The sequence below is a fragment of the Esox lucius genome, chromosome 11 (assembly GCF_011004845.1).
Source record: "Esox lucius isolate fEsoLuc1 chromosome 11, fEsoLuc1.pri, whole genome shotgun sequence".
Taxonomy (NCBI): domain Eukaryota; kingdom Metazoa; phylum Chordata; class Actinopteri; order Esociformes; family Esocidae; genus Esox; species Esox lucius.
The window spans coordinates 14,910,618-14,935,525 of NC_047579.1; the positions used below are offsets into that span (position 1 = coordinate 14,910,618).

General features: G+C 45.5%; 1 protein-coding gene across 6 annotated transcripts in view; it reads left to right on the plus strand.

The window, feature by feature from the left end:
- Positions 1–14,730, plus strand: part of si:ch211-114m9.1 (rho GTPase-activating protein 44) — a 61,263-nt gene extending 46,533 nt beyond the window's left edge. For 5 of the 6 annotated variants that reach the window (XM_029123611.2, XM_013131268.3, XM_029123612.2 and 2 more), the window contains 3 exons: positions 7,014–7,159; positions 7,296–7,700; positions 10,234–14,730. In XM_029123611.2, coding sequence (XP_028979444.1) covers positions 7,014–7,159; positions 7,296–7,700; positions 10,234–10,424 — 742 coding nt within the window. In that variant the 3' untranslated portion in view covers positions 10,425–14,730. Of the gene's footprint in view, positions 1–7,013; positions 7,160–7,295; positions 7,701–8,713; positions 8,772–10,233 lie in introns of all 6 variants that reach the window. The other variant, XR_003782591.2, reaches the window with a different exon arrangement.
- The last annotated feature ends 10,178 nt before the right edge of the window (positions 14,731–24,908 follow it).

Here is a 24,908-nt window from a genome sequence, read left to right on the forward strand (position 1 = left end):
GCCTGGATGTCCATGGAAGACAACAGTGGTGGATATTTTCCATGGTAAAGAAAAACCCCTTCAAAATCAAGTGAAGAACACTCTCCAGGAGGTGGGCATATCATTATCCAAGCTTACCATAAAGAGAAGACTTTACGAGCGCAAATACAGAGGATTCAGCACAAAGGTCAAACCATTCATAAGCCTCAAGAATAGAAAGGCCAGATTAGACTTTGCCAAAAAATATCTACAAAAGCCAGCCCAGTTCTGGAACAGCATTGTTTGGACTGTTGAAACTATGATCAACCTGTACCAGAATGATGGGAAGAAAAAAGTATGAAGGCTTGGAACTACTCATGATCCGAAGCACACCATATAATCTGTAAAACACTGAAGGTAGTGTGATGGCATGGCCATGCATGGCTTCCAGTGGCACTGAGTCACTAGTGTTTATTGATGATGTGGCAGAAGACAGAAGCAGCCAGATTAATTCTGAAGTTCATTCATCTTCTTCCGCTTATTCGGGGCCGGGTCGCAGGGGCAGCAGTCTAAGCAGAGATGCCCAGACTTCCCTCTCCCTAGACACATCCTCTAGCTCTTCCGGGGGGACACCGAGGCGTTCCCAGGCCAGCTGGGAGAAATAGTCCCTCCAGCGTGTCCTAGGTCTTCCCCGGGGTCTCCTCCCGGTGGGATGGGGAAGGCATTCAGGAGGCACCCGGAACAGATGCCCAAGCCACCTCAGCTGACCCCTCTCGATGTGGAGGAGCAGCGGCTCTACTCTGAGCTCCTCCCGGGTGACCGAGCTTCTCACCCTATCTCTAAGGGATTGCCCAGCCACCCTGTGGAGAAAGCTCATCCACTCCTCCACTTGAGGCAAGAACTCTCCACCAACCTTAAGTGGGCAAGCCACCCTTTTCCGAATGAGGACCATGGCCTCGGATTTGGAGGTACTGATTTTCATCCCGACCGCTTCACACTCGGCTGCAAACCGTCCCAGTGCATGCTGAAGGTCCTGGTTTGAAGGGGCCAACACGACAACATAACCCTCAAAGAGCTGAGACGAAATCGTATGGTTCCCAAACCTGACACCCTCCGGCCCCTGGCTGCACCTAGAAATTCTGTCCATAAAAATTACGAATAGAACCAGCGACAAAGGGCAGCACTGCCGGAGTCCAACATGCACCAGGAACAAGTCTGACTTACTGCCAGCAATGCAAACCAAGCTCCTGCTTCGGTCATACAGGGACCTGACAGCCCTTAGCAAAGGACCCAGGACCCCATACTCCCGAAGCACCCTCCACAGGATGCCGCAAGGGACACAGTCGAATGCCTTCTCCAAATCCACAAAACACAGTTGGATTGGTTGGGCAAACTCCCATGAACCCTCCATCACACTGTAGAGGGTATAGAGCTGGTCCATTGTTCCACGGCTCGGATGAAAACAACACTGTTCCTCCTGAATCCGAGGTTCTACTATCGGACGTATTCTCCTCTCCAGTACCCTGGCATAGACTTTACCGAGGAGGCTGAGAAGTGTGATCCCCTGTAGTTGGAACACACCCTCCAGTCCCCCTTCTTAAAAAGAGGGACCACCACCCTGGTCTGCCATCCCAGAGGCACTGTCCCCGACCGCCACGCGATGCTGCAGAGGCGTGTCAACCAAGACAGCCCCACAACATCCAGAGACTTGAGGTACTCAGGGCAGATCTCATCCACCCCCGGTGCCTTGCCACCGAGGAGTTTCTTGACTACCTCAGTGACTTCAGCCCGGGTGATGGACGAGTCCACGTCTGAGCCCTCAGCCTCTGCTTCCTCAATGGAAGACGTGACGGCGGGATTGAGGAGATCCTTGAAGTACTCCTTCCACCACTGTAAACAGCATTGGTAGGGCACTGTTTCCCTCTCCTGAGGCGCCGGACGGTTTGCCAGAATCTCTTCGAGGCCAGCGGATATTCCTTCTCCATGGCCTCACCAAACTCCTCCCAGGCCCGAGTTTTTGCCTCCACAACCACCCGGCCTGATAGGACTCCTTCTTCAGCTTGACGGCATCCCTTACTTCCGATGTCCACCACCGGGCTCGGGGATTGCCGCCTCAACAGGCACCGGAGACCTTACGGCCACAGCTCAGAGCGGCCGCTTCGACAATGGAGGTGGAGAACATGGTCCACACGGACTCAATATCTCCAGCCTCCCTCGGGATCCAGTCGAAGCTCTGCCGGAGGTGGGAGTTAAAGATCTCTCTGACAGGAGACTCGGCCAGACATTCCCAGCAGATCCTTACAGTACACTTGGGTCTGCCGAGTCTGTCCAGCTTCCTCCCCCGCTATCGGATCCAACTCACCACCAGGTGGTGATCAGTTGACAGCTCCGCCCCTCTCTTTACCCGAGTGTCCAATACATACGGCCGCAGGTCAGATGAAACAACAACAAAGTCGATCATCAACTTACGGCCTAGGGTGTCCTGGGGCCACGTGCACTAATGGACACCCTTATGCTTGAATATAGTGTTCGTTATGGACAAACTGTGACTAGCACAGAAGTCCAATAACTGAACACCACTCAGGTTCAGATCAGGGGGGCCGTTCCTCCCAATCACGGCCCTCCATGTGTCACTGTCGTTGCGTTGAAGTCCCCCAGTAGAACGATGGAGTCCCCAGTCGGAGCACTTTCCAGCACCCCTGCCAGAGACTCCAAGAAGGTCGGGTACTCTGCACTGCAGTTCGGCCCGTTGGCACAAACAACAGTGAGAGACCTATCCCTGACCCGTAGGCGCAGGGAAACGACCCTCTCGTTCACCCGGGTAAACTCCAACACATGGCGGCAGAGCTGGGGGGCTATAAGCAAACCCACACCAGCCCTCCGCCTCTCACCATGGGCAACTCCTGGGTGGTGAAGAGTCCATCCTCTCTCAAGGAGTGTGGATCCAGAGCCCAAGCCGTGCGTAGAGGTGATCCCAACTACCTCTAGTCGGAACCTCTCAACCTCACGCACGATCTCAGGCTCCTTCCCCGCCAGCGAGGTGACGTTCCACGTCCCTAGGACTAGTTTCTGTGTCCAGGGATCGGGTTGTCTAGGCCCCCGCCTTCGACTGCCGCCCGATCCTCTACGCACCAACCCCTTATAGTCCCTCCTGCAGGTGGGAGCCCACGGGAAGGCGGCCCCACGTCGCTTCTTCGGGCTGAGCCCGGCCGGACCCCGTGGGGAAAGGCCCAGCCACCAGGCGCTCGCATACGACCCACAACCCCGGGCCTGGCTTCAGGGTGGGGGCCCCGGCTGCGCCATACCGCCCAGGACCTGTTTGCTTTGGGAGACCCTACCAGTGGCATATAGCCCCAGACAACATAGCTCCAAGGGTCACTCGGGTACTCAAACCCCTCCACCACGTTAAGGTGGCAGTTCATGGAGGAGTAATTCTCCATGAACTGCCAATTCTGAAGTGTATAGGGATATATTGTCTGATCAGATTCAGTCAAATTCATGTTTGGACGACGCTTCACTTTACAGATTGACAATGACCCAAAACATACTGCAAAAAGCAACCCAGGAGTTTTCTAAGACCAAGAAGTGCAGAGAGACAAAGAAGTGGAATATTCTGCAGTGGAGTCAATCACCTGATTGCAACCCAATCCAGCATGCATTTCACTTGCTGAAGACAAAACTTAATGCCGAAAGACCCACGAACAAACTACAACTTAAAACATCTGAAGGCCTGGCAAACCATCACAAAGGAGGAAACCCAGCGTTTGGTGATGTCCATGCGTTCCAGACTTAAAGCAGTCATTCCATGCAAAGGATTCTCGACCAAGTATTAATAATAAAAAAATTATTTGTGAATGTGTTAATTTGTCCAGTTACATTTGAGCCCCTGAAATAAGGGGACTCTGTATGAAATGGTTGCAATTCCTAAAGGTTTCATACAATATTTTTGTTCAACCCCTTGAATTAAAGCTGAAAGTCTGAATCTTGGTTGTTTAATTTCAAATCCATTGTGGTGGTGTACAGAGCCACAGTTATGAAAATTGTGTGAGTGTCCAAATATGTCCACACCTAGGTGTATCTCAGTTAGGAACCAGGAGGATTATTAGGTGGCTGTGATGTGAATAGGGCAAGGATGGGAATTTAGCCAGGACACTGGGAAATAATTATTTACTATATCAAGTCTGTTTGAAGTGTTTCTGGGGAACAGAAGGAAAATCCCAGAATCTTGTTTTGTCCCTTGTGATCCTCAGTCACCAGCCAATGTTCTGGGATTGGGGAGTTCAGTGTCCTCCTGTGGCAGAAGACACACTTGAATCTTTACACTAAACAAAATGACCACACAGTTAGAGTAGGAGATCATGTGCCTTCCAACTAACTACAGCAGGAAAATATTTATACTGTAGATACAATTTCAGGGCTTTCAGCTAGAACTGACTTTGTCGAAATGAGTAATACTTCTTCCTTCCAATGTTTCTGGCAGTTTCTCTCCATGCCAACCAATCCCTCACCACAAAGTAACATAAAATGACTCTTCTATAAAGGCTTATTTGGCAACTGATACTATTTCTAGGCTCTCTGCTAAAACTGTGGCTGTTGAAGTGAAATGTTGTTTGGTTTTCGGCAGTTTCTCTGGTGACGCCAGTGTTCAGATGGAACACCAACAGGCAGGAGAGGCAGCATGAGCCATTATACCGAACATATCTCTGTCAGTATCCCAAATGGCTCTCTATCCCCCTATGAAGCAAAGTATTCCCAAGGTTCCTGCCAAAAGTAGAGCCATGGAGTTATTTGGGACACAGGCCTATGTCGATATATAAAGTGAAAGAAACGTAAGCGCTGCGTTAACCAAATTGCTTCAGGGCAAACAATTTTGTGCATTCAATTGGAGAATTAACCAAGCTTTGTATCTGTACATTATATGAGTCACGCATTGACTGTATCCATCTTTTCTGCCAACAATTCCAAACAAAATGGAATATTGGTTAAAATATACAGCTCTGGAAAAAATTTAGACCACTGCAAAATGATCAGTTCCTCTGGTTTTACTATTCATAGATATGTGAGTATGTATGAACAGTTTTGATTTATTCTATAAACTACTGACAACATTACTCCCAAATTCCAAATAAAAATATTTTTAAGAGTATTTATTTGTAGAAAATTAAAACTGGTCAAAATAACCAAATAAACATGTATTGTTTTCAGACCTCAAATAATGCAAACAAAACAAATTAATATTCATTTTTCAACAACAAAATACTAATGTTTTAACTTTGGAAGAGTTCAGAAATCAATATTTGGTGGAATAACCCAGATTTTTTAATAACAGCTTTCATGCATCATGGCATGCTCTCCACCAGTCTGTCACATTGCTGTTGGGTGACTTTATTCCACTCCTGGCACAAACATTCAAGTAGCTCGGCTTTGTTTGATGGCTTGTGAGCATCCATCTTCCTCTTGATCAAATTCCAGAGGTTTTCAACGGGGTTCAAGTCTGGAGATTGGGCTGCCCTGACAGGGTCTTGATCTGGTGGTCCTTCAACCACATCTTGATTGACCTGGCTGTTTGGCATGTCCTGTTGGAGAAAAATAAATCTCAGAGTTGGGGAACATTGTCAGAGCAGAAGGAAGCAGGTGTTCTTCCAGGATAACCTTGTACTTTGCTTCATTCATGCAGCCTTCAAAGACAAATCTGCTCGATTCTAGCCTTGCTGAAGAATCCCCAGATCTTCACCGATCCTCCACCAAATTTCACAGTGGGTTCGAGACACTGTGGCTTGTAGGCCTCTCCAGGTCTCTGTCTAACCATTAGATGACCAGATGTTGGGCAAAGCTGAAAATTTGACTCGTCAGAGAAGATTGCCTTACTCCATTCCTCTACGGTCCAATCCTTATGGTATTTTGCAAACTCCAGCCTGGCTCTTCTTTGTGTCTCATTGATGAAGGGCTTTTTTCTAGCTTTACATGACTTCAGCCCTGCCCCTGTTTCGAACCATCCTCACCGTGCACTTCACCCCAGCTGACATTCTTCACCCCATTCTTTCTGTAGGTCACTTGATGTCATCCTACAGTTGTTGAGTGACATTTGAAGGAGTTGACGGTCGTCTCGGTCAGTGGACAGCCGTTTTTACCCTCTGCCAGTCTGTAGCTTTGTTGTCCCCAATGTGTGTTGCTTGACCTTGTTCTTATGAACCATCGTCTTTGAAAAATTCAGGAAGGGAGCAACCTGACTCTCACTGTATCCCTCTGCCAGTAAAGCCAGAATTGAACCCATCTTCTCCTCACTCAAAGCTTTTCTTTTCAACTCTTTTTTCATGCTGAATAGTTATTTTTTTTATTCAAGTTAACTTTGAGGTACTACTTGTACTGTTTTTGCCATCCAGCTGGTCCTATTGCAAGAGGATAGTGTTGACCACAGCAGTGGTTTTTATACTTTTCCTCGTTAAATTAGATTTGGTTCAAGTAATCACCTGATCAGTACCTGATTTAGTAAAATGCTTGTGTTGGAATTTAACAGACACTGGAAGGGAATGGCTGCCATACATGTAGAGATGCTGATTTAAGGAAGTGGTCTCTTAATTTTGTCCAGAGCTGTATATGTTTTTGTAGCTCTCATGAAGTTGGTTTTGATGTGTAGACTGTGAATTGGATATTTTACACTGATAGATTCACTGTCTGTTTTGTATCAGCGATATAGTTAGAACATAAGTCCTACTTCAATTGAATCCACTGTGTGGGTTTTCCGTTTGATTTGATAGGAGCTATTATTACCACCAGCCAGAAACATCAGTCCTCTGTATTAGCCAGGAACAGATAGAGTTGAAACAAATATACACTTACTCTTTTAGTTGATAGCAGAATACTGACAATGAAGATGATGATGTTGATGATGATTCAGGAACGGCTCCTGTGCAAGTGCGTGTTTAAATAAAGGTAAAAGAATAACAAATGACAGACTGATGTGCCAATTGTATTGCAGTGTGGTTTGGCATGAATCAATAAGTGGTCAGTAAATCGGATACGTCAGAGTACTGTAACATCCTTTCTCCTGCCAGCACACTGAAGAGCAAAGAGAGTTCTCCTGTGATTGGCCACAAGGCAGTGCAGGTGGCTGCTCCAGTTGTACCTCCTGGTGTTGGCCAGCTGAGCAGCAGCCAGTCGCCCCACTCAACAGAACACAGCCCGCACACCCTCCGCAAAGGTCAGTTGTTATGTTCCAGACAGTGTTTACCGATTTAGCCCTGAACCCGTTTTACGGGGCTTCTCATTTTTTTTTGTGTCTAAGACTGTTAACCATTTACCGTAACTTCAAGCTGTAACTCCTATTCTCTTTTCAGGCTCGAAGAAGTTAGCCCCAATCCCTCCGAAGGTTCCGGCCGGTTACGGCCAGTCGGGTGGTTCTTGTGGGATGTCGGACCAGTCCACGGGTCAGCCGTCTCCGGTCAGCTTGTCCCCCACCCCTCCCAGCACTCCGTCCCCATATGGACTGGCCTGTCCTCTGCAGGGTCAGGGCCAGACGCCTCTCGGTGGCTCCCTGGGGTCTCTCGGCTCCCTCTCCTCCCCGCCCTCTCTGACCGGGACGCTGGGCAAGTCCCGGCCCACGCCCAAGCCTCGCCAGAGGCCCAGTCTGCCCCCTCCTCAGCCACCCATCGTCCCTGCGCCGGGGGCCACCCCTGTCGGCCCCGGGCCCCTGGAGCAGGGCATACTGGACGGACTGTCGCCCGGGGAGAGCATGTCCACAGGTAATCATGAGCACGCTGATTACGTAACCATGGCAACGACACCTACTTCCCTCTCTCCGCCGCCCCATCCGCCACAGGTGGGGTCGGGAACGATGCAGCAGCGTCCCGCCCTCAGACTGGCGGTGGCTCTGTCCAATGGAGATGGTGGACAGGTCTAACACATAGAATTACCAAGAGGATTCTGTCGCTGTTGCTATAAAAAATTGTATTGAATAGAAGTTACCTTTATTTAGACAAACCATCAGGCAGACACAGTTGTCTGAGAAGATTAGACAGATTGTGTTAAGATTTCATTGCACATTGAAGAGGGAGCACTACAGAATGTATCCATTACTTGTGTTATGTGCTGATGTTTCTGGGTATTGCGAGGAAACATCAGGGAAGCATAGCAATCTCCTGCTTGTACTGAAGTTTCATTAGATTCACCCTGTGCTGTTTATCAGTGTAACTCACGTCTGACCTTCATACAGCAAAGCCAGTAAGTAGGTCCAAAGCATAGAAATGAAATGACTAGAATAGATATGACCCCTTCAGAACACTGCAATGTGTCCAGTAGACAATCAAAATGTCCGTCAATCTTTCCCCCCTGTCGTGGAATATCAGCGTTGGATTGGAAAGGGATTGTCCGTTCTAGTCATTCTAATTCGAAGCTTTTACGACAACCAGTCCAATCTCTCAGGACGAACAGCTTATTCTAGCTTGGTCACAGACCGGTTTCAGCATATGCCAACTCGATGACTCATTGTCAAACAATTCCTCGAGGAGTTGGCCAAAAAAGCAGAAACTGACTGGCTGCTACCAGCCTAGGCTTATTGAAGAAGAGGTCACTGGGATACAGCGTCTCATCGTGATAGAAACCTGAGGTGTTCCATAGAGGTCTAATTCTCTATGAGGTCCTCGGTTCTTCTCTGTCAGTCAGTGTGAGCAGCAGTCATTCTCTCTGTGTCCCTGTGTTCTATTCATGACTCTTTTGTTCCCCTGCTCTATCTGCTACCGTGTTGTGTACCTTGCAGCCGTGTGAGGCCAGGGGAGTCAGTGTGGTGTGGGCTAAGTGTGAGGGGGACTTTTAGGGTAAGCCGGACCGAGAGCCGACCCCGCCCGCCAGTAACGTTACCGTACCACGCTCCATTTGTCACCGCTCCTCCCTGCCTGGTGCTGTGGCTGCCTCTGGGTTCTCCTGTTGTCTGTATACCCTGGACAGTTTGCTTCCCAAGTAGCTAGGCAGCTAGTCATGCTAACGCTAGCTAGCTGCCCCACTGTGTCGTTGCTTCGGTATTAGCAATGCTAACGCTAACGCTAGCCAGTTCTGCCAATCTTTTGCCGTTGTTACTGGACCGTAGTAACCGCATTCTATTGTTCAGACCCTTTTTATGCACGGCTTACGGACTTCCCAGAGCGCACCACGTGCACCTCAGCGCTCACCATCACAGACGCCGTCGATTCCTTTCAAAGGTCCATCCTTAACATCTACCCACCTGCCCACCCCGCCTAGCCTCTTTTCACCAGACCCGTGCCAACGAACATCCACCCATCTTCTAACACCCCTGCTGCAGGTGTGTGTTGGGGGTGGAGCGCTGGCAACAGGTAACACCCATCACAGATCCATCGCTTCAGAACAGAACCCATGGCTTAGCTAAATCTTGTACTGCGCTTCGTCAGACAACATGGCCTATCGCTCCATCCCATTCTCACACAGTGGACGACAGTCATCCTTCTCTGGCTATTGTCGCCGCTTAGCAATACCACAGCAAATAAAGCAGACAAACTCCCTGCTAGCCTATGTCATGATATAGATTGTGCCTCAAATGGGACCTTATTCCCTATAATATTAAGTGGCTCCTGTCAAAAGTAGTGCACAACATAAGGAATATGGTGACGTTTAGGATTCCCGTTATTGTTAATGCAAGATCACTTGTGTGAGTGTTCTCCACAGTATTAATTCCCGCACATCTTGTCGCCCCTGTTCAGTATTCCAGTCATTTGTCGTCAGTGTGTTAAACGTTTTGTGTCAGTGTATTCATTCTGAGTACTTGTTAAGTTATCTCACCGAAAAGTTGTATTCACTATTTTGTTCTTGGGCAACAGCAACAAGTTCCTGTGACATTCTATAGGCCAGCCTCCTTCTGATTCGCCCCAACAGAGGTTGTTACCGTGCCAGCAGCGGTTGGCCCCCCCGTCCCTGTGTAGAATGTGTCAGACGCCTACATAACATACTTAACGGCTGCTTCCTTCAAACAAAGAAACAACTGTTGCTTTTTTTTTTTCACACTCGCAAAAAAAAATATTAATTTGCTTTCTGCTTTCTTCCTTTTTATCACTTCATCACCGCCACCATTATCATGTATTATCATACGGCTCCCCTTCATGCATACTCCTCCTCCTCCCTCTTCCTCATCGTCCTCCTCCCCCTTCTGCTCATATTTTCCTTAATGTCCACCCACCACCTCCGCCACACCATAATGATCGCACTTCCACCCCTGTCGCCATGCCGACCATGCCCGCCAACTTGCCGACCATGCCATGCCATCATTAGATTACTTCAATTACGAAATCCCCTCCATCAATGTGAACCTGGACAGCCTCATCGATGAGTTCAGCGGTGCTGCCCCCTGCAGGCGCTACAGAGCCAAGACGCGTTCTCCTCCAGTAGAAGGGGACGATCGCCCCGACCACCACCCCTACGCTGTGCCTGAGGCGGACGAACCCCCGGACACCACCTTATGACATCGTCCCCTTTGACACAGCCCTGTGACGTCATTAGAGCTCGCCCAGGGCAAGGAAAAATCGCTCACACCGCCGTCCAATGTACGACCTCCCCCAAAACACAAGGCTTTTTTTTTTTTCATCCAACGTTTGACACGGAACGTCAGTTCTGAATCCCGAACCTGCCTCGCATTCCGCTACCTACTGGCTGCAAGCAAACTCATCACTTAGAAATACACAAATAGTATTGCAAACTTCATGTGACTAGTAAACAATACCGCACCAAATGCCATATAAAGGAGGAACTGCTGCCTTTGGAGGGAAGACTTATGGAATATGGATGGACGCAGAGGAGCCTTAATGCCACCTGCAGTATTCTAGTTTATTTTGGTTGCTTTTTGGCTGCTACAGTGGTTTATCGATTTGTTCTCAATTTTAAACAGTGCTTTTTTATGTGACTTTTGAGTTCTTGTTTTTGCCTTATATAAAAAGCTTGCAATGAAATTTGCAATATTTGCTTAGTACATACTCCCAGACAGCTTTGCCTGAACACAAAGGAGTTAAACCCATATCCGTAACCTGACTGGTTCCGTAGATGTTTGGGTGAAGTCGGTCCTCAGGGTCACACGGTGAACCAGTTTGTACTGTATTCCTTACAGGGTAATATGATACGTAGTCTTAGTTTTCTGCATACTTTGTAGACGATAAGGAAGAGAGATTATGGAAGCATGCGGTATATGATATAGAACTAACACTTAGTCATTGCATTGGCATCATTCTGAGCAGGGTTGGGGTTAAGTTGATTCCATGTCAATTCCGGTCAAATTAGGAAGAAAATGTCAAATGTGTCTGTTTACTTCCTGTATTTACTGTATGGAAATGGAATTGATCCCAACCTGGATTCTGTGTCACTCCCATCCCCTAACCCGAGTCCCTATTCTCACCTCTCCCCCACAGAAATCCTGTAAGTCTTAACACATATCTGCATAAGTACGCAGATAAGATACATACGTAGAATCGATTGAGAAGTAACTTTGTCACTTTCTAATTTATTTGTACAGGGTTGAAAATTATTTCATGCACATATTTTCACCAGCACCGTATTAGAACGTTATTTTTATCAACAGTTTTTATTAAAAAATAATAATGTTTACTATGAAACTGTATCCTTAGAGAATAACGATTCACGTTAAAAATACAGCTACTCAATTAATTCAAGTTCCTAAAAGGAAGATTTTTAATCCAGTTACAGAAACTAATGACTGATATTTCTTTTTGGGAGTTCTGAACAGAACCAAGCTGTACTGCACCGGCTGGGTTACACACCGACCCCAGTGACTAGAAACGTTCTGGACCGGATGTGGAAGGGAATATCTGAGCCAGTGCAATACAGTTTGGGGCATCATAGCAGAAAGGCTCTGTTATGTTCTCTAAGGACCAATCATGTTCCTCTAACAAAGTTGCTTTTACAACCACCAGTCGGGTCAAAATAATTTTACACAAAGACTGTACAATAGGGACATTTTAGACAATGGAAAATTCAGTGAACTTTAGAGAAGTTCCATGGTTTTCCAGAAATCCCGGTTAGTGGATTCTGGTTTTTCTGCATATTCCCTTGAGATTTTAGGAGTCACCTGAATGGTTATGGGTTTTATCTCCATGAAATGCACTGCTAGCTTCAGGCTCTAAACCGCTTGTCTCTCGTTATTTTATCCCAAGTGTTTCCGGCTCTGTGATATTTGACCATGTAGTGTACATACAAATAACTGTACATAAATATGTGTATAAATCGAAGAGGTAAAACTCAATGTAAAGGCAAATCGGAATTATACATATAGCTATTTGTGCCAATATATTTATCATGTGTAGGAAAATGATATGATAAATAACGTGACGTTTATTTTTGTCCTCTGCAACACGATTCTAACCAGATTCACACACAACACCGCAGAAGGCCAGGACGATAGGTTGTATCAGTGGGACATAAAACACAGTTTCGGTGATGTTATTCTTTCCAGTGAGGCTAAGATTTGAATTCAAACAGGCCCTACTTGCTCAAAAACATCATAGCTTAGTTACTTGAACCAGACCCCATCATAAACATAATTTAATTAGTAATTGACAGTAAATTATTGTTATGCTCAGACATTTTTTACTTTCTCTTAAAAATTAGTACGCTGGACATTTTCGTTTCTTGATTTAGTAGATGAATGGAAATGACAAACCGCATTAAAGATGACGATTTACAGTTATATTTGACATGCCACACGCCTTATGTTGGAAATGCAACATTCAACCTGCTATCTTAGATTCCTCTAGCGGGATTTCATACGGCCATCCGAGAGAACTGTCAAAGAACTGGCCAAGCTCGAATGGCTGGTACTCTACTCGCAGGCAGACTATTTGATTGGCTCTTTCAAATGGTGCAGAGATCTGCTGCTGTAATGCCATGCTTCTTATCTCATTCAGTAGACATCAAAGGACATCCATTTTGTCAATCAAAGTGCAATTATGCTGTTTTCTTTATATCCTTACACATAGACCAGAGCCACTTTATCCTGGAGACTCAGATGTGTTTGCGCTGTCCTGCCACCTCAGCAGCCAAACAGATATGGGATCAGAGTCAATATTTAAGAAGCAATACCTACTATTGAAATGTTACATATTATGGCATTGTTAAAACATTCCCAGTGTAATGTTTATGGGGAGCTAAAATAGTCGCAGTAGAATGTTGTAGTGTCATGCCAACGAATCATAATGCAGAACTGGTATGAACTTTTTAAGTACGTGATTCTGTCATGGAACAGTCTTGAACAACTGTCACCTGCCCCCTTGCATTAAACCTATAAGAGCCATTATTTATATGCTACAGCAATCACCCCTTTTTTTCTTTTTTGTTTATTTTTTTATTACCAGTTTACTGCAGGAACATGAATTCTAGATTAATTATTTTCAAAAAATATATATATCTTATGGTACGCCTCAGTGTGTGTGTCGATGGACTGCCTTGTTTATAAAGATGTTGGTAATCTTATATTAGTTGTGGTGATTATGCAGTCTGACAGTTTGCAAGTGCCATCCCATTGGTTGCTCATGTATTGAAGTTATAGCTGGATAATTGTGTGTGCCTCGAAAAGGATTACTTTCTGTGTTCGTATAGCCTGAGTACTGCTCTGTTTTTTGCGATACCTGTAAAAGAAACAGATCTGTCAACAGGCTAGGCTTCTCTGTGAGTAGACACACTATTAAGACAGTCATCTGCTGGCATTGTGAATGAATGCTTGTGTTGAAAATGAACAGGCTGTTGGGGTATTTACACAACAGTGTTTATATATGTCTGACTCATAGTTGAATCATAATTTAATCATAGCTGAATCATAACAGTCCTAACTGAACTATAACTGAGTCAAAACTTAAATGGAACTGAGTAATTTAATTATACGTTTATTAAATTCTGTTGCGCTCAAACTGATAAACATTAACAGTAACACCTCACCTTTCCCCTCAACATGAACATTTACATTAAGATCATGTTAACATTAGCATAAAGATCATGAAAAGAGAGATGTTCTTGACTCTAGATACAAGTGCACATTTCTGGAATAAACTTAAATGTTTCAACCACCCACTCCAAACTCATGTATTTTTCACCCTGTTCGTTTTAGTCTTAGAAACGAAAGAGGAGAATTCTGTGACAATGTCATGCATGAACTTAGGTAGTCTTTTGATAATCCATGATTTGTGTCAATCACTGTCTTTTTTGGGAAATAGTTACGAGCAATTTGATGGGGCACCCGAAAAATGCAATGCTTTATTATAAATGAAATGTGGAAATGGATGTGTTTGAATCATGAATATGATGAGGTCATAATGAATAGCAGGGTCTTGGGGTCAGTGGCTGTCATTGGAGACCCAGTCGTGTCAAGTTGCCCCTAGACACCACTCTAGGATCAGTGTTTGTGTTTCCCTCACTACTAGGTGGGTTATAATTGGGGAGTTGGGAAAGCTGATCATGGACCTGTATTCTGTATCAGTAGACGTTTTCCCCCAAGAAGAAGCTGTTGCCTAATGGATGTATCGCTTCCTCTCTACTGCTTTTTCAACCAGTGTAGAAACAAATCTGCTGTCCCTCCTGCTCAGCAAGACCACAGCCACGCCCCTCCAACAAAACCACTCCCCTTTCCACACTGCTAAGCGTCGCCCCATCCTCCTCCTCTGCTTAGCATATAGAGTGGAACACAGTCAGTGTGTACCTTGAAGCCTACCGCAATCCTTATCAGAATGTCAAGAAATAAATATATATATTAAACTCTACATTTTTATAACCCCATCTGGTCTGTGTGATTCTTTCTATTTCTGGTCTTTCTTTCTTTGTCTCTCTTTCTGTTTATGTCTCTGTTTATCTCTCTCTATTAAAGCTTTTTTTTTTTTGGTGTCTTTTAAGTTGAGGCTAGCTAGGTTAAGTTTAGGCATAAACATTAGGTTACTGAGGTTAAGGTTACATTAATGGTTAGGTTAAGTGGGAGGAAATAGGGAATATTATTGTCTGGCATAGAAAATGTATGTGTGTTTTACAGAATACTGTATGGGTGTGCATTGTTTTCATCTGTTTCACCTAATCATGGGGTGAAAATAAGTTCTTTTTCAGGAATAGTTCAAAAACATGGAATTGCTGCTGATCCATGAGGAGAGGACGCCTGCTTTAAAACCTGGGTTTGGCTATGACATTCATGGCCTTTCAGTTTAACAGAAAAATCACCTAGAGTTTAACAAAAATGTAAGTACTCCCACAAGTAAAAGTTATTCTGTGATTGTGTCTCAGTGTATTGAAATTATTGTAATTGTAATGTGCCGTTTAGAGGGTTTGTAGAGTTGACCATCAGCTACAAGGAAAAAAATGTAATAGAATCAACAGGACCTGGCTTTATTCCAAGACATGTGATCATGGTTTCAATTATTTAATGTAACAAGTACATTTATAATCACAGGTCAGGCCTTTTAAATCTAGCACATAAAATATGTGCCTTCCAGGGTTATTGCCCCCCTAGGTTAATATTAACAAAAACACAATTGTTGTTTATCAACTTGACCTTACACTCAAAAATCATATGAATCTAATCTGTAATTGAGTGAAAATGTATAAAGAAATGTTAATCATCTGAGTCTTTGGGAACTATTAAGTGATCATCCATGACATTCTGTTTCATTGGGGTATAAACATGGAGTGGCAGACTGGTTAAACTCCCTTTAGTCATCCAACAACCTGGGAAAGGCCAGAAAACACAAATCAGATGAAAGTTTGTTGAAGTACGCAACTCAGGCGATGGCTACAAAACAAAAGCTACACGCCTGAAAATACCTATCTCCACCATTATTGCAATAATTAAGAGATGTAAAACAACTAGAGCTGTGATGAACCTGCCTGGAGGAAGGACACGTGTATTTAGCTGTGATGAACCTGCCTGGAGGAAGGACACGTGTATTTAGCTGTGATGAACCTGCCTGGAGGAAGGACACGTGTATTTAGCTGTGATGAACCTGCCTGGAGGAAGGACACGTGTATTTAGCTGTGATGAACCTGCCTGGAGGAAGGACACGTGTATTTAGCTGTGATGAACCTGCCTGGAGGAAGGACACGTGTATTTAGCTGTGATGAACCTGCCTGGAGGAAGGACACGTGTATTTAGCTGTGATGAACCTGCCTGGAGGAAGGACACGTGTATTTAGCTGTGATGAACCTGCCTGGAGGAAGGACACGTGTATTTAGCTGTGATGAACCTGCCTGGAGGAAGGACACGTGTATTTAGCTGTGATGAACCTGCCTGGAGGAAGGACACGTGTATTTAGCTGTGATGAACCTGCCTGGAGGAAGGACACGTGTATTTAGCTGTGATGAACCTGCCTGGAGGGAGGACACACATTGAGAAGGATATTTGGTGCGGCAAAAAACATTCAAGGATCACAGTTGGATAATTGCATTAGTCAGATAAATGTTGTGGTCACCAATTCTCCAAAACAACAATTAGATGCAACCTCTATGGTTAACAGCTAAGATGGGAATGATGTTGTTGCCTGACAAGTAGAACGTTACAAACCATAGGTCGTTCTATTTAATCTCTCCACTAGGGGACATCCTTGTTTCATATATAGCTACACAACGTGAGACCACCACTTCATAATAAAGATCTCACAGCGTCTTGTTACACAGCCCAGCATGAGACAAGATCCTGTTCAGACCACATCCACCCTAGATGCTTGCAACTCAACCAGGAATCTAGTGGCTATTAATTACCATTATGAACCTGTGGCTCTGTTACCATGCATCATGCATCACAACTGTTGTTGTCTGCAACTTTACATACATTTAGTGTTGACTTTCCTTGTCCAGCCTCAAGCCTTTGAATGTATTATTTCCTCCTCCCCTTTAACACTGGGCATTGAAGTACTCTTGGGGGGGGTCAAAGTAGCGAAGGCTCTAGTAGTCATGGATGGTAGTTGCCTTTGATGTGGACCCTCTGTACCCAGGGCCTTTGGTCAGGTCAGAGAATCCCCAGGCCCCCAAGCTCAACATGACCACATCCATTAAGACTTAATGGCCCAACAGGTGGACAAGGGCAGATCCAGGGCAACGCACCACACGCTCAGACCTGGGTTCAGATGCTATTCGAAATCACTTTTGAACCATGCGCGCGTGGCCTCACCGAGCCACTTGAAATGGAACCAGCAGAACATTCCAAACTGTTTCGAATCCCCCTGCCCGACGCTGACAGGCTGAAGACTGTGAATATGACTTCAACCCCTGTCCGTCTCTGGCGGAGCAGCTTGGGCAGCTTCCCTCGGGGTTTAGAGACTCAGTGGGTAACTGAGACTCAGTCGGTAACTGATACTGAGAAACGGCTTCTCTATGGGTCTGTATCACTGAGGACTCATCAATCTCACATGGCTGGTAACAGAGAAGGAGGGGTGGGTGTGGTGGATGTGTGTGTGTGAGAGAGAGAGTGCTTGGGGGAGAGGAAGGGGAACCTCTAGCCTTCATCTCAACTCTCCCGACCCTTGACCTCATTTGTTTTCATTAGTCCTACCCCCCTACTAGACGACCTGCTCCAGGACGTCCCCCCAAAGACCTCTTCCCCCTTTTAGTGAGGGTAATTTTTTGAAAGCACCTATGTACAGGCCCAGATCCAATCGCGTTTGGCGAGCCTCTGAACGTCTAAGGGATCCCTGAACAGTCTCCCTGTCTCCCCGCCCCCCTCCTCTAGGACCGGCTGAAGCAGGGGACAGTCTCTGGACACTCCTAAATCATCCCGGATGAACCCGCACATCCGCAGTCTTTTCTGTCTCTTAATCTCTCCACAATGAAAGGTATGCCCTCTCACAGAGAAGCAGGAAGGCCACACCAGTTCAAGATCCGTATTTAGATGGTTAGCATTCTCAAAGCGGTGTAATTATATTACACATATCCCTCCCTTTCAACAGAAGTCTTTAACCAAAGCGACTTTAACTTAGGCATACGTTTTATGTGTGGGTGGTCCGGGGAATTGAACCCACAATGCTGACATTGCAAGCTGAACCCAGTGTAACTGAACTGTATATTGCTTCATAGTGGAATCCTTGAACATGATTTGAAGGGCTCTGTCTATTGTCTCTCAAAGTAAAATAGGTTTGTGTTGTTTATGAGACTCCCTGGTTCCCTGCAGACCCACCAGTCGCATGTCACAAAGGCTGTTAATGTCCTGTGTTTTTATCCGCAAAACCAGTCTGATGACATTGTCCTGTGCATTGGTTCCCTCTGTTTTATGTCCCTGAACAGTGACAGTGATTGGTGTTTCTCCTATTCCCCTATTGGTCACCCTGGAGGCCAGCTGGGGAGTTGCTGGCTCATAACAGACCTGCAGGGAGAGCAAAACGAAACGTTTCCCCCAGGGCCTTGACCTTTGAACCCTAAAGACACTGATGTATGGTGGCAGACTTTGACACTGACCAGCTTTAACATATAACAACAGGTAATTTACCAAAAACCTTCAGATGGTAATTGTAGCTCTCAGAATAGTTTTTTTTAAAGTTGGGCAGCACTCACCCACTTCTTCTGTTTTGTTTATTGAATAGGATCAAGAGAAAAGTCTGTTCGGAGACAAAAGACAAGGGAGAGAGTTGTTGAAATAGCAGAGGAATTTCTATGTTTAGATTCGATTTAGCCATTACTAAACAGAGGATTTGTGAAGAGAGAAACAGCCTTATGGCGGCACCAAGCAGGGCAGGGAATCATGGTCCTGGGGAGGAAGGCCCTGCGTTGTATGGCCAATTGACAGGCCTTGACCCTAGTTCCTGACCTCAGGTTTGGTGTTAGAAAGACTAATGGTCAACAGGTGACAGCATGAGCTCCATCTTCAGGCATCGTGTAACCATCACTTCAGATCAGGGTTACAAAAAGTACCGGACCTTTGGTGAAAACCTGGGGGAAATTGTTCCAAGAATCATACTTCAGGGTGGCATATTGCCTAGGGCTCTGTCCTAAAACATGCCCTATTTCCTGAACAGTGAACTGCTTTTAACCAGAGCCCAAAGGACAGTGTTCAAAAGTAGCCCACTGTAGGAATCCTGCATCATGTGGGACACATCCTGGGTCAGTCAATGCATTTTATACGGTCGGCTGAGAGACAGTCATGTTCTTTAACAACTGAGGGTAAGAGTTAACGTTTGGTGTAGGATTAGTGACTACAGAGTGTCAGTGCGGTGGGGGCCAAGCCCTTTGGGTCTGTCATTAGGACACGGCAACACCTTCATTATGGCCCTGAGACTGGGCACCCGGCGGCCATTAAAGACCACCTCTCTGTTTGTTTTCTCCTCCCTACAACAAGTCGCCGTGTCTGAATGGGAAAGGCGTTGTCTCCAACGGCTCTACCCTGCTTGTGTTTCTGTCACACAGGATGTGTCTCTTCACACTGTTAGCCACATCCACCACAGGGCTCCATTAGCGGTGTCTCATAGCAGCGCATTGGGTTATGCTCACCGTTTATAGTTAAATATAGTCTGATCTGGGTGGGGAGAGGGTCAAGAAAAATGACTGCGCTATCAGAGCTATCTTCACCCTTTTAGGCCCTAAGCCAGAGAAGTGTGGCGACACGCAGACAAATGTTGTTGTGTCTTTGAAAGGTTGGTTAAGACCGTAATGATCCCTTCAGCGCCAGCCCTAACCCACCTAATGAAAACGCTGACCAGACTTCTGAAGCAGACAGATAGTGCGTCCCAAACCGCAACATGTTCCCTAGTTCCAGTGCAACATCGGCTGGCGGCTGTGCCCTGAAAAAGAAGGGCACTACGAAGGGAACAGGGTGCCATTTGGGATGCAGTCAAAGTGAGGCATATTACCGTTCTTATCTGGACTAGAGGGGTTGTGTCAACAGGGATCGAGTGTCTCCAAAATGATGGTTATCAGCGAGGCTGAGCCTTGAAAATGCAGGACTAAGAGCTGGACTTCACCTGAAGGTAGCTGGTGAGTTGAGGGGAGTGCATGTAAATGGCTGATGAGCATGTCCCAAATGGCACCTTACCCCTGGTTCACTGAACGTGTCCTAAATGACACCTTACCCCTGGTTCACTGAACGTGTCCCAAATGGCACCTTACCCCTGGTTCACTGAACGTGTCCCAAATGGCAACTTACCCCTGGTTCACTGAACGTGTCCCAAATGGCACTTTACACCTGGTTCACTGAACGTGTCCCAAATGGCACCTTACCCCTGGTTCACTGAACGTGTCCCAAATGGCACCTTACCCCTGGTTCACTGAACGTGTCCCAAATGGCACCTTACCCCTGGTTCACTGAACGTGTCCCAAATGGCACCTTACCCCTGGTTCACTGAACGTGTCCCAAATGGCACCTTACCCCTGGTTCACTGAACGTGTCCCAAATAGCGCCTTACTGAACGTGTCCCAAATGGCACCTTACCCCTCGATCATGTACTGAACATGTGATCTGACATCATACCTTTGTATACGTAAGCCATAAGGCACAGGACGTGGCATACTGGCAATATAAAATATCACAAACCCCAAAGATGCCTTATTGCTTATGAACACATTACAAACACAAAACAGTAAGAAGTGATGTCATACCCATGGAATTCAGCCTCATATACCATGGCTATCAGCCAATCAGCATACAGGATTCAAATCACTGTTTATCTTACATCACTGTTTATCTCACAGCTTTTTTTCTTACTTGTTTGAATCCTGAATGCTGATTGGCTGATGGCTGTGGTATACAGTTGGGAGAACAAGTATTTGATAACCTGCAAAATCGGCAGTGTTTCCCACTTACAAAGCATGTAGAAGTCTGTACATTTTATCATAGGTACTCTTCAGCTGTGAGTGACGGAATCTAAAACAAAAATCCAGAAAATCACAAAATATGCTGTTTGTCCTCCTCGTCCGGCCAAAAAAGTTCAGAGGCATGGACCCCTGATAGTGTTCTGTGGTATCTGGAACCAAGACATTAGAAGGAGATCCTTCAAATCCCATGAGTTGCAAGGTGGTGCTGCCGTAGATCGGACAATTTGGTCATGCAGCGGAGAACAGTACCAAAAGGAAGCAGGCAAGAGAAAACAGTGTCAAAGACAGAAGAATACAAGTCGTAACCGGATAATCTAAGACTGAAAACACTTAAACACCCAGACCTGCAGAAGACAGATAACACTATCAATACTGCACAAACAGGGGAATGAACTGAAAGATAAAGGCTGGTGCATAGGGACAGGAGAGCGAGCACAGGTGTTTAGAATTCGGATGATTGTGATCTAAGGAGTGTGCTGTGTTCGGGTGATGTAGGGAGTGTGCTGTGTTCAGGTGATGTAGGGAGTGTACTGTGTTCAGGTGATGTAGGGAGTGTGCTGTGTTCGGGTGATGTAGGGAGTGTGCTGTGTTCGGGTGATGTAGGGAGTGTGCTGTGTTCAGGTGATGTAGGGAGTGTGCTGTGTTCGGGTGATGTAGGGAGTGTGCTGTGTTCGGGTGATGTAGGGAGTGTGCTGTGTTCGGGTGATGTAGGGAGTGTGCTGTGTTCGGGTGATGTAGGGAGTGTGCTGTGTTCGGGTGATGTAGGGAGTGTGCTGTGTTCGGGTGATGTAGGGAGTGTGCTGTGTTCGGGTGATGTAGGGAGTGTGCTGTGTTCAGGTGATGTAGGGAGTGTGCTGTGTTCGGGTGATGTAGGGAGTGTGCTGTGTTCAGGTGATGTAGGGAGTGTGCTGTGTTCGGGTGATGTAGGGAGTGTTCTCCGGTCGGGTGATGTAGGGAGTGTGCTGTGTTCGGGTGATGTAGGGAGTGAGCTCCATTCAGGTGATGTAGGGAGTGAGCTCCGTTCTGGGTGATGTAGAGAGTGAGCTCCGTTCCTACTTACAAAGCATGTAGAAGTCTGTATTTTGTTTCAGCAGATAATTTTTATCATAGGTACTCTTCAACTGTGAGTGACGGAATTTAAAACAAAAATCCAGAAAATAACATTGTATTTTTTTTAAGTAATTTATTTGCCTTTTATTGCATTAAATAAGTATTTGATACATCAGAAAAGCAGAACTCAATATTTGGTACAACCTTTGATTGCAATTACAGAGATCATATGTTTCCTTTAGTTCTTGACCAGGTTTGCACACACTGCAGCCGGGATTTTGACCCACTCCTCCATACAGACCTTCTCCAGATCTTTCAGGTTTCGGGGCTGTCGCTGGGCAATGCAGACTTTCAGCTCCCTCCAAAGATTTTCTATTGGGTTCAGGTCTGGAGACTGGCTAGGCCACTCCAGGACCTTGAGATGCTTCTTACGGAGTCACTCCTTAGTTGCCCTGGCTGTGTGTTTCGGGTCGTTGGAAGACCCAGCCACGACCCATCTTCAATGCTCTTACTGAGCATCCATGACGGCGTAGTGTGTTACTAATGGCTTTCTTTGAGACTGTGGTCCCAGCTCTCTTCAGGTAATTGACCAGGTCCTGCCGTGTAGTTCTGGGCTGATCCCTTACCTTCCTCATGATCATTGATGCCGCACGAGGTGAGATCTTGCATGGAGCCCCAGACCGAGGGAGATTGACTGTCATTTTGAACTTCTTCCATTTTCTAATAATTGTTCCAGCAGTTGTTGCCTTCTCACCAAGCTGCTTGCCTATTGTCCTGTAGCCCATCCCAGCCTTGGCAGGTCTACAATTTTATCTCTGATGTCCTTACACAGGTCTCTGGACTTGGCCATTGTGGAGAGGTTGGAGTCTGTTTGATTGAGTGTGTGGACAGGTGTCTTTTATACAGGTAACAAGTTCAAACAAGTGCAGTTAATGAGTGGAGAACAGGAAGGCTTCTTAAAGAAAAACTAAAATGTCTGTGAGAGCCGGATTTCTTACTTGTTGGTAGGTGATCAAATACTTGTCATGCAAAAAAATGCAAATTAATTATAAAAAAATCATACAATGTGATTTTCTGGATTTTTGTTTTAGATACCGTCTCACACAGAAGTGTACCTATGATAAACATCACAGACCTCTACATGCTTTGTAAGTAGGAAAACCTGCAAAATTGGCAGTGTATCAAATACTTGTTCACCCCACTGTATAGACAAGAACTCGTAGCATTTCAATTCGATACTTCACTCGCTCTGAGGCCTTGAACTAGTCACAGGCCTCACAAGGAGTATAACTTTTGTTGGGTGTTGGTAACAATTAATAGAATTTGGACAACAAAGCATAATGTAATGATGAGTGTGTGGGCGAGAGTTGAGTTTCATGTGGTGAAACATACCCACACCCAGTTGAGCTGTGAAGCTGAGATTTTTCACAGGAGAGTATGGAGAACATCAACACATAGGGGAAGTGATGCTGAGACAGGGAGACTTTACAGAATGTTAATTGCATATAGCAAACATACATTAGCGCTTTTTACTGTAACAACATAGTTCTAAATGAGTCGCCTTTGTTTTGATCTTGTTCAATGGAAAACAGCTGTCTGCCCATTATACTTAGATGCAAGATCCAGGTATTGTTTCACACATTATCTTATAATTATTTATACATTAATTCCTGTATGTGTTAAGAGAATAGATGGGAACCAGAATGAGGAGCTCCAATCTCTCTTTGCAAGTTATGGACAAGATCCAAACCTTTATTTGAAGAAAATAAACACTTTTGTGGAAATAATGCTGTTTGTTGACTCAATCATGAATCATGACAGATCCACTGTATCAGTTATTACTGTCTGTTTCAACCTGTCAATCAATCACTCTGCTTTCAACCTGACTATATCCTGTCCATGTCCCTCCCTCTCTCTTACTTTCTCTCTCCTCTTTATCTCTACCCCTCTCTGTCTTTCCCTCTCTACCCTCTATTTCTCTTTCTATCTATTGCTCTCTTTCATTCTTTCTCTCTATCACTCTCATGATCTCTCTTTTCTCCTTTCTTTAAGTTACAATCTCTCTTTCTCTCTCCCTCTCCCCTTTCTCCCTCCCTTTTTCTCCCTCCCTTTTTCTCCCTCCCTCTCCCCTTTCTCCCTTTCTCCCTCTCTCCCTCCCTTTTCTCCCTCCCTCTCCCCTTTCTCCCTTTCTCCCTCTCTCCCTCCCTTTCCCTCCCTCCCTCCCTCCCTTTCTCTCTCTCCCTCTCCCCTTTCTCCCTCACTCCCTCCCTTTTTCTCCCTCCCTCTCCCCTTTCTCCCTCTCTCCCTCCCTTTCTCTCTCTCCCTCTTCCCTTTCTCCCTCTCTCCCTCCCTTTGTCTCCCTCCCTCTCCCCTTTGTCCCTTGCTCTCAGTTACATTCCTACTGTCTTCTGCTTGCTCACTGGGTGTGCCGGGGGTGTCAGGGTGTGTGCTTTCACACAATTATATGTTTGCCTGTAGACACAGTATGGTTAAATGTGGGCACATATTGTGCATGTGTGTGAAGAACATTTGCTTGTAACAGTGTAACCTTTGTGAATAGGTGTCTGACCCCTCTGGTCTTTATGGTATTAACAGTATTCATTTTAAACCCACATACATACTACAGTGTCAGGTGAGGTTAACACCCTTTGGCTTCAGAGGTATTCAGCACCAGATGCATGTGTGCAAGTATTAACCCTTTAGCTAATTTCAACCGTGAACCTTAACCTAACTCCTAACCTGTTCCCTCAATAGAAACATTAATTCTGAACTGATGAGCCAAATAGCCTCCTTCATGGGGTCCAGCAAAATGTTAATACATATTAAAACATTGTGTTTTACAATACAGAGGTTGATTTGGGGCCCTTACAACTGTAGTTATATACTATCTCAAATCAAATGGTGCTTGGAAATTAGTTAAAACCACAGCCTTTAAACTGGGAATAAAATGCTTAACATGTTTAGTTAGATATTTAATTGTCAGACTCTTAAACAGCACAGTGAACTCCTAAGAGGGGTATCACATTGTTACCTGACATGTAGAGCATTGAAGAACAATGCTTTATTACAGTGACTTGGACATTTTATCCATTTGAAGGACTGAGGCACAGTTCATTGTTGAGTGG